We start from the raw sequence: 17,559 nt of genomic DNA, 5'->3' as shown, positions 1-17,559 counted from the left end.
ATTCTTCATTCAGAAGTGTGTGTTCAGTCTCCACATGTTTATGTCGTTTCTCTGGGTCTTCTTGTGGTTGACTTCTAGTTTCATTCCATTATGGTCTGGAAAGACACAGGGAAGTATGCCACATTTTTTGAATTTGCTTGTGCTTACTTTGTGGCCCAGGATGTGATCTATTTTGGAGAAGGTTCCATGAGCAGCTGAGAAAAATGTGAACTCTGCTGTAGTTGAGTGGAATACTCTATATGCATCTAATAGATCCATTTGGTTGATGGTGTTCTTTAGATCTGAGGAATCTTTACTGGCCTTTTGTCTAGAAAATTGGTCTAATGGTGTGATAGGGGTGTTGAAGTCTCCTAGTATTATAGTACTGGGACTTATGTGTGATTTAATGTTGCAAAGAGTTTGTTTTATGAAAGTAGCCACACCTGTGTTTGGGGCATAAATGTTGACTATCATTATTTCCCCTTGCTGGATTGTTCCCTTTGCCAGTAAAAAATGACCTGCTTTGTCTCTTCTAATAAGCTTGGGCTTGAAGTCTAACTTGTCTGACATCATAGTTGCTACTCCTGCTTGTCTTCAAGTTCCATTGGCATGGCTTACCTTGATTCAGCCATTTACTTCTAGTTTGTGACTATCTTTACTTGTAAGGTGTGTTTCTTGCAGGCAGCAGATAGATGGATTCTTGCTTTTAATCCATTTTACCACCTTATGTCTTTTTATTGGAGAATTGAGGCCATTTACGTTCAGTGTGATTATTGAGAGATAGTTTTTAATTCCTAACATATTGAAATTTAACTTTGAGGGAGTGTTTGTTCTTCTTTGCTTAGTTGTTTGCTGGGTGGAAATTTTTGTTTCTGGCATGCATTACTTATTTCTTCTTTGCAGTTAATCTCTTTGAGTATTTTCTCTAGTGCTGGTTTGGAAGACATAAATTCCTTCAGCTTCTGTTTGTCGTAGAAGGTTTTTATTTCCCTGTCTAATTTAGAGATAGTTTTGCTGGTAGGAAATTTGGCGCTGAAAGTTGTTTTCTTCAGAGTTTGGAATATGTTACTCCAGGCCCTTCTGGCTTTCATGGCTTGGTTTGGGAAGTCTGGAGTGATTCTAATTGGTTTGCCTCTGAATGTCACTTGGTCTTTCATGTTTTGTTGCCTTTAAAATTCTCTCCTTAAGCCCGGCATGGTGGCGCACGCTTGTAATCCCCACGCTTAGGAGGCTGAGACAGGAGGATCACACAGGTTCAAAGCCAGCCTCAGCTACTTAGTGAGGATCTCAGCAACTTAGTGAGACCCTGTTTCCAAATAAAGTATAAAATAGGTCTGGGAATATAGCCCAGAGGTAGAAAAGCCCCTGAATTCCACCCTCAGCACCACCAAAAAAAAAAAAAAAAATCCAGAAAAAAAATTTTAAAAAAAGGTGCTGGGGATGTAGCTCAGACACACACTTTGAGAGAAATATTTTTTATTAATTTATTTTTTAAATTGGTGCATTGTAGTCATATATCAATCACATTGGAGTACAAGACTTGAGAGGATATACAAGCACACATCATCCAATTAGCCCTCCTCCAGCCCCCATCCCATTCCCTCCCCCTCCCTCCATCCCACGCTTCTTTGGTGATTTACTTTGATACATTTGTTTATGTACCTCCTGCGTTTTAAAGAGGCTCCGTCCTCCAGTATTACATACCCTCTGATTGGTCACATTAGTTGCTTCACTATAGGGCCCTTTCTATAGCTCAACTTCTTCCTCTTGCCCTTTTCCTCCTAGTTATTGCTGATTAAGAGAAGCGTCTGATTTATATTTTCTGCGATATTTCTCTGTGCATGCTGCGTTGCAAGTACCGATCCCACTCTTGATGGTCCCAGTAGTGGCCTGGCTACTCAGTGGACTGGCTGCTCAGCGGACCTCGCTGGCTCAAGCAGCGGCCTTGCCTCATGGGAGGCCCCAGTTCTGGTCTCGCTGGCCCCTGCACCGGTCTAACCCCTAAGCTGGCTTTGGTCCCGGCCTTGGAGGCCGCAAGAGTGAACTTGCCTCACGCCAGGCTCCGATGCTGGCCATTGGCCCCTGCACCGGCCTAACCCCTTGGCAGGATTCCAATCCCGGCCTCGGAGGCCTCAGCACTGGCCTAGCCTCACGGCAGGCTCCAATGCCGGCCTTGTTGGCCCCAGCACCGGCCTAACCCCTCGGCAGGTTCCATTCCCGGGTTAGGAGGCCCCAGCACTGGCCATGTCTCACCGCAGGCTCCGATGCTGGCCTCGCCTCACGGCAGGCTCCGATGCCGGCCTTGCTGGCCCCAGCACCGGTCTAGCCCTTCGGCAGGTTGTTATCCTGGCCTCGGAGGCCCCAGTACCGGCCTTGCCTCACGGCAGGCTCCGATGCCGGCCTCGCTGGCCCCAGCACCGGCCTAACCCCTTGACAGGCTCTTATCCCGGCCTCAGAGGTCCCAGTACCAGCCTTGCCTCACGGCAGGCTCCGATGCCTGCCTCACTGGCCCCAGCACCGGCCTAACCCCTTGGCAGGCTCTTATCCTGGCCTCGGAGGCCCCAGTACCAGCCTTGCCTCAAGGCAGGCTCCAATCCCGGCCTCGGAGGCCTCAGCACTGGCCTAACCCCTCGGCCAGCTCCGATACTGGCCTCGGAGGTCCCAGCACCGGCCATGCCTCACGGCAGGCTCCAGTGCCGGCCTCACTGGCCCCAGCACCAGCCTAACCCCTCGGCCGGCTCCGATACTGGCCTCGGAGGTCCCAGCACCGGCCATGCCTCATGGCAGGCTGTGATGCCAGCCTCGCTGGCCCCAGCACCTGCCTAACCCTTCGGCAGGCTCTTATCCTGGCCTCGGAGGCCCCAGTACCAGCCTTGCCTCAAGGCAGGCTCCAATCCCAGCCTAGGAGGCCCCAGTACTGGCCTTGCCTCACGGCAGGCTCCAATGCCAGCCTCGCTGGCCCCAGCACCGGCCTAACCCCTTGACAGGCTCTTATCCCGGCCTCAGAGGTCCCAGTACCAGCCTTGCCTCACGGCAGGCTCCGATGCCTGCCTCACTGGCCCCAGCACCGGCCTAACCCCTTGGCAGGCTCTTATCCTGGCCTCGGAGGCCCCAGTACCAGCCTTGCCTCAAGGCAGGCTCCAATCCCGGCCTCGGAGGCCTCAGCACTGGCCTAACCCCTCGGCCAGCTCCGATACTGGCCTCGGAGGTCCCAGCACCGGCCACGCCTCACGGCAGGCTCCAGTGCCGGCCTCACTGGCCCCAGCACCAGCCTAACCCCTCGGCCGGCTCCGATACTGGCCTCGGAGGTCCCAGCACCGGCCATGCCTCACGGCAGGCTGTGATGCCAGCCTCACTGGCCCCAGCACCGGCCTAACCCTTCGGCAGGCTCTTATCCTGGCCTCGGAGGCCCCAGTACCAGCCTTGCCTCAAGGCAGGCTCCAATCCCAGCCTAGGAGGCCCCAGTACCGGCCTTGCCTCACGGCAGGCTCCAATGCCGGCCTCGCTGGCCCCAGCACCGGCCTAACCCTCGGCAGGCTCTTATCCCGGCCTCAGAGGTCCCAGTACCGGCCTTGTCTCATGGCAGGCTCCGATGCCGGCCTCACTGGCCCCAGCACCGGCCTAACCCCTTGGCAGGCTCTTATCCTGGCCTCGGAGGCCCCAGTACCGGCCTTGCCTCATGGCAGGCTCTGATGCCGGCCTCGCTGGCCCCAGCACCGGCATAACCCCTCAGCAGGCTCCGGTCCCATCCTCGGAGGCCCCAGCACTGGCCTTGCCTCACGGCAGGCTCCGATGCCAGCCTTGCTGGCCCCAGCACCGGCCTAACCCCTCAGCAGGTTCCTGACCCGACCTCAGAGGCCCCAGCACAAGCCTTGCCTCATGGCAGGCTCCAATGCCGGCCTCGCTGGCCCCAGCATCGGTCTAACCCCTCGGCAGGTTACAATCCTGGCCACGGAGGCCTCAGTAGTGGCCTTGCCTCACAGCAAGCTCCGATGTCGGCCACTGGCCCCGGCTCCCGCCTAACCCCTCAGCAGGTTCCGATCACTGTCTCTGTGGTTATTATTTCAAAGGTTCCAGGTGTAATGTATCAGATCTCTGCCTCCCCTGAGTATTGGCCACTGGCATTGCCACTGCCTCCACCGTTTCAAATCCTTCCCAGGCTCTTTTTCCACTCTGAATGTTGTCCAGTGTTCCTAAGCATGCGTGATGGTAGCATTCGACATCTGGTGTAATTTCTCCAAAAAAATAAAGTTGGTAAGATCCGGTTTCTGCTTCTCCTGAATACAAGTCTCCACCACCATCGCGGAGTACTCTTTCAACACCGCATTTCTCCTTGGTCTCCACTAAACTCTCTCCTTACAGGTGATGTCTGAGATTCTTAACAATATAGAGAAATAGCAGTCCTCTTTCACGGCGAATTTTTCCATAAGTTCCAGTGCATTTAGATAAGTTTTGTCTGCATCTCCAGTGTCCTGGCATCCGTAACGGCTTTCTTACCTCCTCTCCGATATTTTTCTTTATCTTTTTCTGTTCTGGGCCCGGTTTCTCCAGGGGTCTGGCGTGCTATGCGCAGTTCGGCCTGGGGCCCAGAGTCCCGCGACCCGGGCCCCATCTGGCGTGCCCCGCGCGCGACCCCTGCCCAGAACCCAGCGTCTTACTGGGCCCGGTTTCTCCAGGGGTCTGGCATGCTACTCGCAGTTCAGCCTGGGGCCCAAAGTCCCGCGACCCGGGCCCCATCTGGTGTGCCCCGCGCGCGACCCCCTCCCAGAACCCAGCGTCTTACTGGGCCCGGTTGAGAGAAACATTTTTTAAAAATCTACATAGCCAGGCGTGTTGGCGCACGCTTGTAATCCCCGCGCTTGGGAGGCTGAGACAGGAGGATCGCGCAGGTTCAAAGCCAGCCTCAGCTACTTAGTGAGGCTTTCAGCAACTTAGTGAGACCCTGTTTCCAAATAAAATATATTTAAAAAAAAAAAAGGTCTGGGAGTATAGCCCGGAGGTAGAAAGCCTCTGGGTTCCACCCCAGTACCACCAAAAAAAAAAAAAAAAAAAAAATTCTCTCTTTGACTTCTACATTGGTCAGTTTGACTATTATGTGGAGAGGTGAATCTTTTTTCTGATCTTGTCTAAAGGGGGTACTATAAGTTTCCTGTACCTGTGCATTGACCTCTTGTTATACATTTGGAAAATTTTCTGATATTATTTTTAAAAGATTGTTGCCAGGCATGGTGGCACAGCTCATAATCCCCGCGCTTGGGAGGTGGAGACAGGAGGATCGCACAGGTCCAAAGCCAGCCTTGATGGCTTAAGAGACCCTGCTTCCAAAAAAAATATATAAGGGTTCCATTCCCAGTACCACCAAAAAAAAAAAAAAAAAGATTGTTGATCCCTTTGGTTTCACCTTTGATTTCCTCTTCTATGCCAATTGTTCTTAGGTTAGCTCTTTTAAAATGGGCCCATATTTCTTCAATGTTCAATTCATGCTGTCGATTTGTTTTTTTCTAAATTATATACAATGTATTCATTTTTGGAGTGATCATCTTCTAGGAGCGAGAATCTATTCTCCATGTGGTCTAATCGATTGTTTATAGTTTGAATTGAAGCCTTCACGTCAATGGTTGTATCATTTATTTCTCTCAGACTCTCTCTAGATTCTTTTCGGAAGTCCTGTATTATTTCTACAGTTACATTCCTGATTTGGCCTTCTGGCGATCTCTGCAATCCTGTGTTGTCAGGTTCCGTCATTGTGGAGTTGTGGGAGCTCACTGCTTCCTTGTTATTCCTCCTTCTCACAATTTCAGAATTTTTGTATCTGTTGCTTTTGGTAGATTTCTCTCAATCTCTAGGTGTCGGCTGGTGTATCCAAGGGCAAGTTGTGTTGTAGTCATCAGTGAAGGTTGAGTGAGGAGGGAAGTGAAGTCGTAAAAATGCAATAATAGGGTAAGGCCATAAATAGGATCAAATAGAATGACAGCATGTGCCAAAGACCAGCTCCAGCCAATTCAGGGGTTCTCAAAGGTGGTGAGGAGTCAGTGACCTGAGGGAGTGAGAGGCAGCCTTTTCGGAGGTGTGACTCCACCATACAGAGTCAATGCTTTATTTTTATATGCTTTTACAAGGAAATATTAATTTTAACAACTTTTGGCAAAACATATCCTCAATACACCTGGATATAAACAACTTTTAGTAAAATATGTTTTTTAGTACACCTGGATACATTCTGTGCTTTATCTGAAACACTTCAACCTGCCCCAGTGAGCTCATATCCCAATACCATGGTTGAAAAAACATCTGAAATTATCCAGATTAATGTCATGCAACTCATTCTGGTTACCTAGCCACAAAAATCAATTTTATTCTAATTATTAACCTAACACTGGAGCTCTGCAAAGCACATTAAAACCCAAAGCTAAACTGAAAGTACACAAAACAAGGGGCTTTTCCATTAGAAGGAACAAAAAGATTTTAAGAGATCTTTAAGGGGCACAAAATATTTTACTTTTTTTTCCTTTTTAATATGTTCCAACTATTTAATTTATTTTTATTTATTTTTTTTATTGAACATAAGTGGTATACATTTAAACCATACTTGGTGCCCTCTCCCCCCCACCCCTGTTTTCCCTTCCCTCCTCCCACCAATGATTGTCCAGGGTAACCATGCCATATTCATAATTTTACACATATTCGGATGTAGACCCTCATTAATCAAGTTCAGTCTTCCTCCTCCCCTATCTTTCCATTCAAGCTTTCTTGTATTTCCCCTCCATTACCTGGAGTATTTCATATTTTAAAATACTAAGTGTACAATTTATTTTCTTGAGCTCTTATGATCTTTGGTCAGAAACACCAAAAAAAGGGGAGGCTCTGCCTAGCCAATCTCTCCATCACACATAATAAAATTAACTAGCCGGGCATGGTGGCGCACGCTTGTAATCCCCACGCTTGGGAGGCAGAGACAGGAGGATTGTGTAGGTTCGAAGCCAGCCGCGCTGGCGTAAGAGACCCTGTTTAAAATATATATAAATAAGTCTGGGAGTATAGCCTGGAGGTAGAAGGGCTTCCAGGAACCCCAGTACCACCAAAAAAATAATTTAAAAAAAAACTTTAATTAAACTTACCCTTAACTACTAAATGCCAAACTTACTCTTTCTACTTCTAAAATTAGCTGCTAATTTTGTCTGTTATTTTTGACCACTATGTATTCTATTAACTTATTCTGATCCAATCACCAAATCCATACTAAACTTATTCTATTTCTCTAACATACAATGCCTACATCTAATTTTCTACAATACTTAATAAGTTGTTTACCAAGAGAACTCTTTTGCTTTAGTAGGCAGGCACCAAGGAGCTCCCTGCCTACCCAACCCTCTGCAGAAATGGCAGAGTCCTGACATCAAGCCATTTTCCAGTAATATTAACTCTGTGCTTTCCATTCATCATACACTCCTATATAGGAAAGTGGAGGATTGGTTGGAGGTGGAAAAGTATTCTGATTAGCACTAGCCCCCTGAGGGGTATACCACAGTCAACCCCTAACTTATAAGCAACATATGGAAGGCCTTGCACAGTAGATATAATATGCCTAACGTTAACTTTTCCTTTAATGGCTAAAACCTAAAGTGAGTCAGGTATTGTAAGCAGAGGAGCAGAGAGCTCTTTCCTATGTAGCTCCTTGAAAGTTCTCCCACAGTCATATTCTTCTTAGTGCTGTTCTTGGCACAACTCTTAGGCCATTGTCCAGTCATATTCACATCAGTTTTCAGATTATTACAAAACAGCAATCCCCATACAAAATAATTTCCAAATTTCATTAATATTATCATTTTTATAACTAAAATCAAGAGGGATAATGGTTTTGCCAGAGTCTTCCAGCCCTGCGGAATTCTCTTCCCAGCTGCGACCCTGTCATACAGCAGGAATGGTGCTGCCTCCACCAAGTATGAGTTTGGTAAGGTAGCATAGAGTAGAGATTAGAGATAGTGAACACTTAGTAGAATTCTAGTAACCAATGTAGAGTTTTTAGCATAGTGGTATGAAGTGGATTTAATACAAGACAAAGAAAAGAAAAAATGAGAAGGAATGGAGAGAAGAGAGTAGGTATGTACAAGGGAAAAAGCTTGGGAGAGGGGTTGGGAATAGAGTAATCAAACAAGCATACACACAAAAAAACAAACAAAATAATGTACCCTACAAATTCAGCATACTGGGCCTCTGCAGTCTTTCTCTGTGCAGACACTGAGTGCCACCTTTTCTGCTGCAATCCTGGCTCTCTGAGTCTTTCTCAGTCTATGAGACGACCAGTATCAATGGGGCTGGATCTACTGTTAAGTGTAGACCACCCTCCATGCTTCCCACAGATGTGGAGTCTCGATCTCTCCCTGCCTCCATAGGTGGCAGATGCCTCTGAGACCACATTCAACATAAGAGTCTCTTTATTGCACAGTTAGGGCTTGTCTGGTCTAACTTTTCCCCATTCACCACGATCCTGTGGTTTATGGTGATCCCAGCGATCCTACTAGTTGGATCTAGTGTTAAACATAGGTCTACCCCCACACTTTGTACTGATGCAGAGCCTGAGTCTGTCTGAGGCTCTGCTATGTTCTATAGCAGACTCCATCCCAACCTTTGCCGGGTTGAACTGCAAAGACTCGGACCCAGGGAGTTTATCGTGGCTGCGTAAGTCCTGGGGGCACTGCACTGGGCACTCTCCCATGGGGACTGTGGCTTCACTTACAGTGTTGCTGAGCATAGGCCTGGATCTCTGAAGGGTATTATGAGCTCAGCTGCCACTGCTGCAAGTTGTAGCCGGTGTTTGTGCAGGATGAACTGAAGACTTACAATTCCAATGATTAGCAGCTGCTTTCTACAAGTTTTTGGTTGTTTTCCTGTTTGTATCTGGAGTTGGATACAGTGAGGGAAGATGGTACTGCCACAGCCCTGTGGCCAGGAGGTGTGCGGGATTCTTTTCTGGTGTTTTTTAATGCCACTCTGGATCTTTGGAGGGTGTGGTGAGCTTGGCCGCCACTGCTGGAAGTTGTAGCCAGTGTTTAGGCAGGAGGAACTAAAAGCTTACAATTCCAATGATCTGTCCATTTACTTCAGGTCCTTGGTTTTTTTCCTCTTTGTCTCTGGAGTCTGGTGCAGCAGACCAAGATGGTGCCACTGTGGTGCCCGGGGCCACGAGGCAGGCAGGCCTCTTATCTGCTCCCTGATCATCTTCTAGCCTTCTTTTCCTGCAGCCTTTTTTCCTTTTAAAGTTGTGGTGTTTTCTGGCTTATGTAAGAACTCTGTTTTTAAGGCAAAGGATTGGGTCTCCATCTTCCTGGAAGTTCCCAAGTATCTCTTATAGATCAACTGATTGCAACTTTAGGTCACCATCTGTCTGATGTGGAAGGAAATCCCATCTCAGTCTTTAAATTTTTTTTTCATTGGGATAAAATTTATATAATATTGATATTCACCATTTTAACCATTTTCAAGTCTACAGTTCAGTGTCCTTTAGTAAATTCACAAGGTTGTTCCACCATCACCACTATTTAATTCCAGAACATTCTCACACCCAAAAAGGAAACCATGGATCCATCAAGCAGTCACCCCCATTGACCTTCCCCCGGCTCATTACTCTATTTTCTATCTCCCTGGATTTGCCTATTCCAGACATTTCATATAAATGAAGTCTTTCCATGGGACTCCAGGGGAGGGGGGCTGAGCTCTTGGCAGAGAAAAGGCCCAGAACAGAGCATTTACAATAACAAATACAAATAAGTAATTCCCTGGAGTGCCTGTAAGTTAGTCAAGTGAAAAATGTGTGCAACCAAGACAAGGAGAAGAAACACAAAGTACTGACAATAGAAGATGTTTTATGTGGTAACACACACTTATAATCCCAGTTCTTGGGAGGCTGAGACAGGAGGATCACAGGTTCATGGCCAGCCTCAACAACTTAGTGAGGTCTTCTGCAATTTAGTGAGATCTGTTTTAAAATAATGATTATAAAATAGGGCTTGAAGCTGGGCTTGGTGGCGCATGCTTGTAATCCCTGCGTTTGGGAGGCTGAGACAGGAGGATCGCACAGGTTCGAAGCCAGCCTCAGCTACTTAGTGAGGCTCTCAGCAACTTACTGAGACCCTGTTTCCAAATAAAAGTATGAAATATGTCTGGGAGTATAGCCCTGAGGTAGAAAAGTCCCTGGGTTCCACCCCCACTACCACCAAAAAATTTTTTAAAAATAGGGCTTGAGGTGTACCTCAGAGGTAGAATGCCCCTGTGTTCAATCTCCAGTACTAAAAAAAGAAAGTGGTAATTTTTTTTTGTTTTTTTTTTCAGTACTAGGAATCTTAGCCAGGGTTTTACATGCTACACAAGCCATATGAAAAGACAGCTTCTTCAACAAATGGTGCTGGGAAAACTGGATATCTATATATAGAAGAATTAAATTAGACCCCCTCTCACCCTGCACAAATGTCAACTCAGAGTGTACCACTGACCTACATCCCCAGTTCCTTTTATTGTATTTTAAGACAAGGTCACCTAAGTTGCTCAGGTTGACCTCCAACTTGCAATCCTCCTGAGCAGCTGAGATTGCAGGTGTGTGACACCACAGCTGACTATAGACATGGTTGTATTTGGACACATTCCCCTTCACGGAGTTATTCTTGACTGTTAATCTAATTCCCAGAATCTGGGGGAATAGGGAGTTGTTGGGCAAAGAATACAAAGTTAGAGTCAGGTAGAAGGAAGGATTCTGAGATGACAGTGCCTACAGTTAGCAGTGCGTTGGAGGATGGAACGCCGTCCCGTGTTCTTAGATAGGCAGGACAAACATCAAAACGGCCACACTGCCTGAAGCCATGTGGGTTCAGTGCAATCCCCATCAAAATGCTGGTGGTGTTCTTCACAGACCAGAAGGAAAAACAGTCCTAGAATTCATATGAAATCCAGAAGACCCAGAACAGCCAAAGTGATTCTGACAACAAGACCCGCGCTGGAGGGGGCTCGCGTCAGGCTCTGCAGGCCCTGCTAGGCGCTCTGCTTCTCTTCTCTATTTCCTACTAACTTTGTAATAAAAATTACAACAACTAGAAAAATAGAACCAAGCTAGAGACATAACAATACCTGAACTCAAATTATACTACAGAGCTATAGTAACAAAAACAGCATGGTATTGACACATAGACCTATAGAATAGAAAAGAAGATATAGAAACAAATCCATAGACATATGGCCAATTGATTTTTTTTTCTTTTTGTGGTAGTGAGGATTGAACCCAGGAGCATTCTGTCTCTGAGCTACACTCCCAGCCTCCCTCTCCTCTCCTCTCCTCTCCTCTCCTCTCCTCTCCTCTTCTCTCTCTCTCTCTTTCTCTCTCTCTCTCTCTCTCTCTCTCTCTCTCTCTCTTTCTCTCTCTCTCTCTCTTGTTTTATTTATTTTGTGGGGCAGGGGTGCTGGGTATTGAACCCAGGGGCATTCTATCTTCAAACTGTACCCCCAGCTCTTTTTTGTTGTTGTTTGTTTTGAAACAGGGTCTCACCAGGTTACTGAGAATCTCAGATACATTGCTGAGGCTGTCCTCAAATGTGTAATCCTCCTATCTCAACCTCCCAAGTACTGGGATTACAGGCATACACTGTCATGCCCAGCCTACTTCTTTATTTTGAAACATGGTCTTTCTAAGTTTCTGAGAGTATGCTATGTTACTGAGGCTGCTCTCAAACCCATGATCTCAGAGGAGTGCTAATCAAAAGAGTCCAGCTAGCCAGTTGATTTTTTTTCTTTTGGCAGTACTTGGGATAGAACCCAGGGGCATTCTACCTCTGAGCTACACCCCCAGCCCTATTTTTTATTCTTTATTTTGAGACAGGGTTTCACTGAGTTGCAAAGGGCCTCACTAAGTAGCTGAACCGCGATCCTCCTGTCTCAGCCTCCCAAATGCTAGGATTACAAGCATGCACCACCACACCCAATGTAACAAGCCAAAAACATATGCTAGGGAAAAGACAGCCTCTTCAACAAATGTCAACTCAAAGTGTATCAAAGACCTAGAAATTAGATCAGAAACTATGCTATTACTACAAGAAACTATAGGACCAACTCTCAGCAGATAGGCACCAGTAGAGACTTTCTCAATAAGACCCCAAGCATTAGGAAATGAAACTGAGAATTAATTAAAGAGATGCCATTAAATTAAAAGGCTTCTTCACAGCCGGGTATGGTGGCACACACCTGTAATCCCATACTTGAGAGGCTGAGACAAGGAGGATTGCAGGTTGGAGGACAGCCTCAGCAATGTGGTAAGACCTTCAGCAACCCAGTGAGACCATTTCAAAAATTTAAAAAGTGCTGGGGTGTGCCTCAGAGGTAGAGTGCCCCTGGGTTTAACCTCCAGACACACACACACACACACACACACACACACACACACACACACACACACGCTTCTTCACAGCAAAGGAGACAGTCAAGAGACTAAAGAGGGAGTCTATAAAATGGGAGAAAATCTTTGCCAGCTACTCTTTCCAAGGAGGACTAATACTTAGAATATATTTTTTAAAACTCAAAAACGCTTAGCACTAAAAAATAACCCAATCAAAGAATGGGTAATAAACTGAGCATGGTGGCGGCACACTTGTAATCCCAGTACTTGGGAGGCAGAGACAGGAGACTCAGAGGTTCGCAGCCAGCTTCAGGTACTTAGTGAGCCCTTTGTAACTCAGTGAGACCCTGTTTCAAAATAAAGAATGACAAAAAGGGCTGAGAGTGTAGCTGGGAGATAGAATGCCCCTGGGTTCAACCCTCAGTGCAGAAAAAAAAAAAAAAGAATAGAATTGAATAGATAGTTTTCAAAAGAAGAAATACAATAGGTCAATAAAAATATGAAAAAATATTCAGTATCACTAATAATCAGAGAAATGCAGATCAAAACTTAGTGAGACACTGTTTCCAAATAAGAAAAACAAAAAAGGGCTGAGGGCATGCTCAGAGGTAGAATGCCCCTCGGTTCAATCTCCAGTAGGAGAAGAAGGAGAAGGAGGAGGAGAAGAAGGAAGGAAGGAAGGAAGGAAGGAAGGAAGGAAGGAAGGAAGAAGGAAGGAAGGAATCAATCCACAGGAGCAGCCATCTGGAGCCCTCGGGGTGCAGAGACGCCCCGACTGCTCGGGTCCCCTGAGGGCCCTGTGTCTCCCTTCCTCGGGGTTTACCTGCTTAACTCTCACATGCCTTTATTCCTTCAACTGCGAAACCGCCCCCACCCCACTGGGTGTTATAAGTGGGGTTAAAGCTGGAACTCTGCACCGTTAATGACAAGTCCCGTCCGCCAGCCCCAGCCCCTGGCACCCCATTCTACTCCTGTCTGGGAAGCTGACACAAGTGGGATCTGGGTCTGAGTCGTGTAGCGGCTGCCTTTGTGCCTGGCTGTCCCACTCGGGGCAGTGCCCTCAGGGTGGGGTGAGAGTTGCAGCCTGTGCCAGAATTCCCTCTGGGGCTGTGTCCTCCCTGCAGGATCCAGCACAGCGGCAAGGAGAGCACGTCCACCTGCCTTCAGCCCTGGGTCTCCGGTGCGCTCTCCTCCTCCACAGAAGTCTCTGACTGAGAGGCCCAGGCTTTCCCTCATCGCAGGGACACTGCCCTGGGACCGGCTCTGCAAATGAGAGGGACTAAGTTTAGCATTTCCTGATGGAGTCAAACTCTGCAGTCAAGAAGAGCTAGTTCTCGCCAGCAGATTGCCTTTCCAACAAGAAATGACGCCTTCGGTAATAATCCTGCCAAAAGCCGTGGCCTCCTGCATTAGCCCCGTCCCTGGGGGTAATAGGACCCGGCCAGAGACAGCACGCACAACCTTGCTTCAGCAGAGGAAAAAACCCAAATCCAGTGTTATAAATATTTTTCTAGAACAGTAGAAATAAACACCGATGTTCTTATGAAGGAACAAATACATCGATAGGCTATTTTCATGTAAACAGTGTGTAATTTATTTTTTTTGTGTGTGTGTGTGGTACTGGGGGTGGAACCCAGGGGCTTTTCTACCTCTGGGCTATACTCCCAGACCTATTTTATACTTTATTTGGAAATAGGGTTTCACTAAGTTGCTGAGAGCCTCACTAAGTAGTTGAGGCTGGCTTTGAATCTGTGTTATCCTCCTGTCTCAGCCTCCCAAGCGCGGGGATTACAAGTGTGCGCCACCACGCCAAGCTATTTTCCCTGGTTTGGCTTTGGAAACAATGTGTTTAAGCTTTTCAAAAGCCCACCTCATCTTTCACTCTTAACTCCTAGGTGAGAGCAACCGCCCATGGAGCCCGGACCCCGTAGTCCTGGGCAGATGTTGAGACCTGTGCCCGGCATCTGGACAAGACTGAATGAATTCACATCGAGCTTCCAAACACACGTGGAGCTGTTGTTATTATTATGTAACTTTAATTATTATTTGTGTGTGTGTGTGTGGTCCTGGGGATTGGACCCAGGGGTGTCCTGCCTCTAAGCTACCCCCACTCCCATTTTTTATTCTTAATTTTGAAACAGGGTGTCCCACTAAGTAGCTGAGGTTGATTGCGAGCCTGCAGTCTTCCTGTCTCCGCCTCCCAAGCACTGGGATTACAAACATGCGCCACCACGGTCAGCTTTAACTATCATCGTAGCAGTCACAAGCACACGAACCGCTCTGCTTCTACCACTGGATCTAGCTGGCGCCCGGGCTGCTGTGGTCATGGCCCGAGCGCCAGAGCCCCTGTTGCCGTGTGTGTCCTTTCCTTCTCTTGGGGCTCACCTCACCTCCTTGTCGTGTGTCAGGAGTGAGCTATGCCTTTAACAGAAAGGTGTTTGTGTCTTTTGACAATGTCAGAATTTATTTATTTAGCCGGGCATGGTGGCGCACACTTGTAATCCCCGTGCTTTGGAAGCAGAGACAGGAGGATTGCGCAGGTTCGAAGCCAGCCGTGCTGCCTTAAGAGACCCTGTTTCCAAATAAAAAATATGAAATAGGTCTGGGAGTGTAGTCCGGAGTTTGAAGGGCTTCCAGGAACCCCAAGACCACCGAGAGAGAGAGAGAGAGAGAGAGAGAGAGAGAGAGAGAGAGAGAGAGAAAATATATATATGTATATGTATATGTATATGTATATGTATATGTATATGTATATGTATATGTATATATATATGTATATGTATATATATATTTTTTCCAGTACTGGGGATTGAACCCAGGGGCATTCTACCTCCAAACCACACCCTCAGCCCTACTTTTATTCTTTATTTGGAAACAGGGTCTCGCTAAGTTGCAGAGGGCCTCACTAAGTAGCTGAGGCTGGCCACAAGCCTGCGATCCTCCTGTCTCTGCCTCCCAAGGACTGGGATTACAGGGGTGCACCGCCGCCCAACTTGTCAGAATTTATCCACGAACAATCTGTTCCCAAGCCGCATTGGCTGTGGTTCCCTCACGGGCTTGACCATCACAAGCCGAGCACTCACAGGTTCTTTAATCCCGATCTTGACTACTAATACCTAGAACGCTCAGCTCACACTGCCCACGGTGATATAGGTGTAGGTTGCAGAAGGGCTAAGAAAGGGTTAAGGTGGCCCCCGGGGGGAGACAGACCTTCAAGAGTCTGCAGGTGTTCAGGGGTGTGTTCAGGAGCTGTGGGAGCAGGGCCCCATCCTAGGCCAGCGCCCGAAGGCAGGCAGTCCAAGGGGCCGCGTGGAGCAGCCCAGGGGTGCCGGCTTGCGGGCAGGTGCCGCTCACTGCCCAGTGCCGGCTTCCGGCCGGTGCCGCTCACTGCCCAGTGCCAGCTTGCCGGCCGGTGCCACTCACCGACGGCCGCCAGCGCTGGGCTGCAGGCTGCTTCCTTCTGTGGCCCGGTGTCGGGGCGGCTTTTCTGACATGGGTGATTCGCAGGCAGCCGGGCTTCTGACTTGCTCTGATGAGTTCCCGGGCGGCCGTTCTTCGCAGCGCAAAGGCCTTGCTCATCAGCCTGCGCCCGGTGGTCGTGCGGGGCAGATGGCGGCGGTTCGCTTGCGGCTACCTTGTACCTGGAAGGGGTAGCCCATTCTACCCGGCACTGGGCCCAGAATGGAGCAACTCCGGGCAGGGCACAGCCTGAACACTGTTCCGTTCATCCTGGAGTAACTGTGCCCAGGACACAGCCTGCTCTCCAACCTGAGGTAGATCTCCATTCAAAACCAGCTTTCCAACTCCTATACTGGGGACAAGGAGAGAGAAGTCTGCACACCGCTCCAGATGCCCCGGGAGACTGGCATGGACTTTGGGGGGGGTCCCCTGGGAGAGCGCTCCAAGGGCCCTGGGGGCTGGGGGCGGGACAGGCCGGGCTGTCGCAAACCTCACCAGGCCTGGCAGCCCCACAGGGCTCAGCTTTTCTTTCGCACACAGTCGCCCTCTAGTGATAAGGATGTGCACTGCGTTCTGAGGAAAGACTTGGCGATGCTCTGACTTGAACCTTCTGGCTTGTTCAGGAAAGCCTGCAGGGGAGTCTGTCAGCGGAGGCCCTGCTAGGGAGCTCGGCCACTCACCACCGGGGCCCATCTCTAGGACAGGGAGATTGATCGGTGTTGAGCTTCCTGGCCGCGAGGACAAAGGTGTCTAGTGAGGGCGGCTGGGAGCACCCAGAAGACTGTGAGAAGCTCTGACTCAGGAGCCCATTATCTGCTGAAGGGGGCCAAGGAGCCCCAGAGGCTCCCTCAGTGACAGAAAGGCCTGCCCCAGCCCTCCCTGCAGGCTGAGGACACCTTTCTCCTTGCTCGCTCCTGCCCCGACACCCAGGGAGCAGCATCCAGCTGGAGACCAGCCCCCTGCTTTCCAGGCCCCCTCTCTAGTCCTCTCCCTGGAAGCCAGCAGCCCCCTGAAGGGGGACAGCCTCGCTCTGCAAAGCCTACACTTGCAAGACATGACGAGCCCCACTCCTCCAGGTGCTCCTCTATTGGGGACAAGGAGAGAGAGAAGTACCCAACAGGAACCACTCAGCAAGCAAGCTTCGGAGTGAGTGCTGGGGCTCCCTGGGCTTAGAACGTAGGGTACTTAGCACCTCTTGTCCCCAGCTTTGGGCCCTAGCTGCCGTTCTTGGGTGACAGAACCAGCCTCCCACCACGAGGGATAAGCGCATTAGTAGAAGCAGATAAAGCCAGGCATGGTGGCACACGCCTGTGGTCCCCGTAGACAGGAGGATTGCAGGTTCTAGGCCAGCCTCAGCAGCTTAGGGGGACTCTGTCTCAAAATAGAAAATAAAAAGGCTGGAGAGGTTCATCTTAGTGGTAGAGTGTCCCTGAGTTAAATCCCCAGTACCACACAAAAAACAGAAAATTAGGAGCAGATGCAAGCTGAGAACAGAGGAAGCAGTGCCTTGTTGTGTGTGTGTGTGTGTGTGTGTGTGTGTGTGTGTGTGTTTTCTTCTTTTTCTTTTCTTTCTTTTCTTTTTTTTTTTAAACTGGGGATTGAACCCAGGGGCATTCTACCTCTGAACTACACCCCTAGCCTTTTTTTGGGAACAGGTTCTTGCTAAGTTGCTGAGGCTGGCCTTGAACCTGTGATCCTCCTGTCTTGACCTCCCAAGAACTAGGATGACAGGCGTGTGCCACCAT

The 17,559-nt window shown here is 48.6% G+C and overlaps 1 protein-coding gene across 1 annotated transcript in view; it reads right to left on the bottom strand.

Annotated features, from left to right (window-relative positions):
• CLEC2L (C-type lectin domain family 2 member L) overlaps positions 1-15,849 on the bottom strand; it is a gene marked incomplete at both ends in the record, with an annotated part of 43,012 nt that extends 27,163 nt beyond the window's left edge. Inside the window, 2 exons of the mRNA XM_080701244.1 lie at positions 15,490-15,526; positions 15,779-15,849. Coding sequence (XP_080557370.1) covers positions 15,490-15,526; positions 15,779-15,849 — 108 coding nt within the window. The remainder of the gene's footprint in view (positions 1-15,489; positions 15,527-15,778) is intronic.
• Between the last annotated feature and the right edge of the window lie 1,710 nt (positions 15,850-17,559).

The sequence above is a fragment of the Muscardinus avellanarius genome, assembly GCF_963383645.1.
Source record: "Muscardinus avellanarius genome assembly, chromosome: 9".
In the NCBI taxonomy this organism is placed as follows: Eukaryota; Metazoa; Chordata; class Mammalia; order Rodentia; family Gliridae; genus Muscardinus; species Muscardinus avellanarius.
The sequence above is the reverse complement of the archived record's forward strand: the minus strand, read 5'-3'. Positions and strand labels throughout refer to the sequence as shown.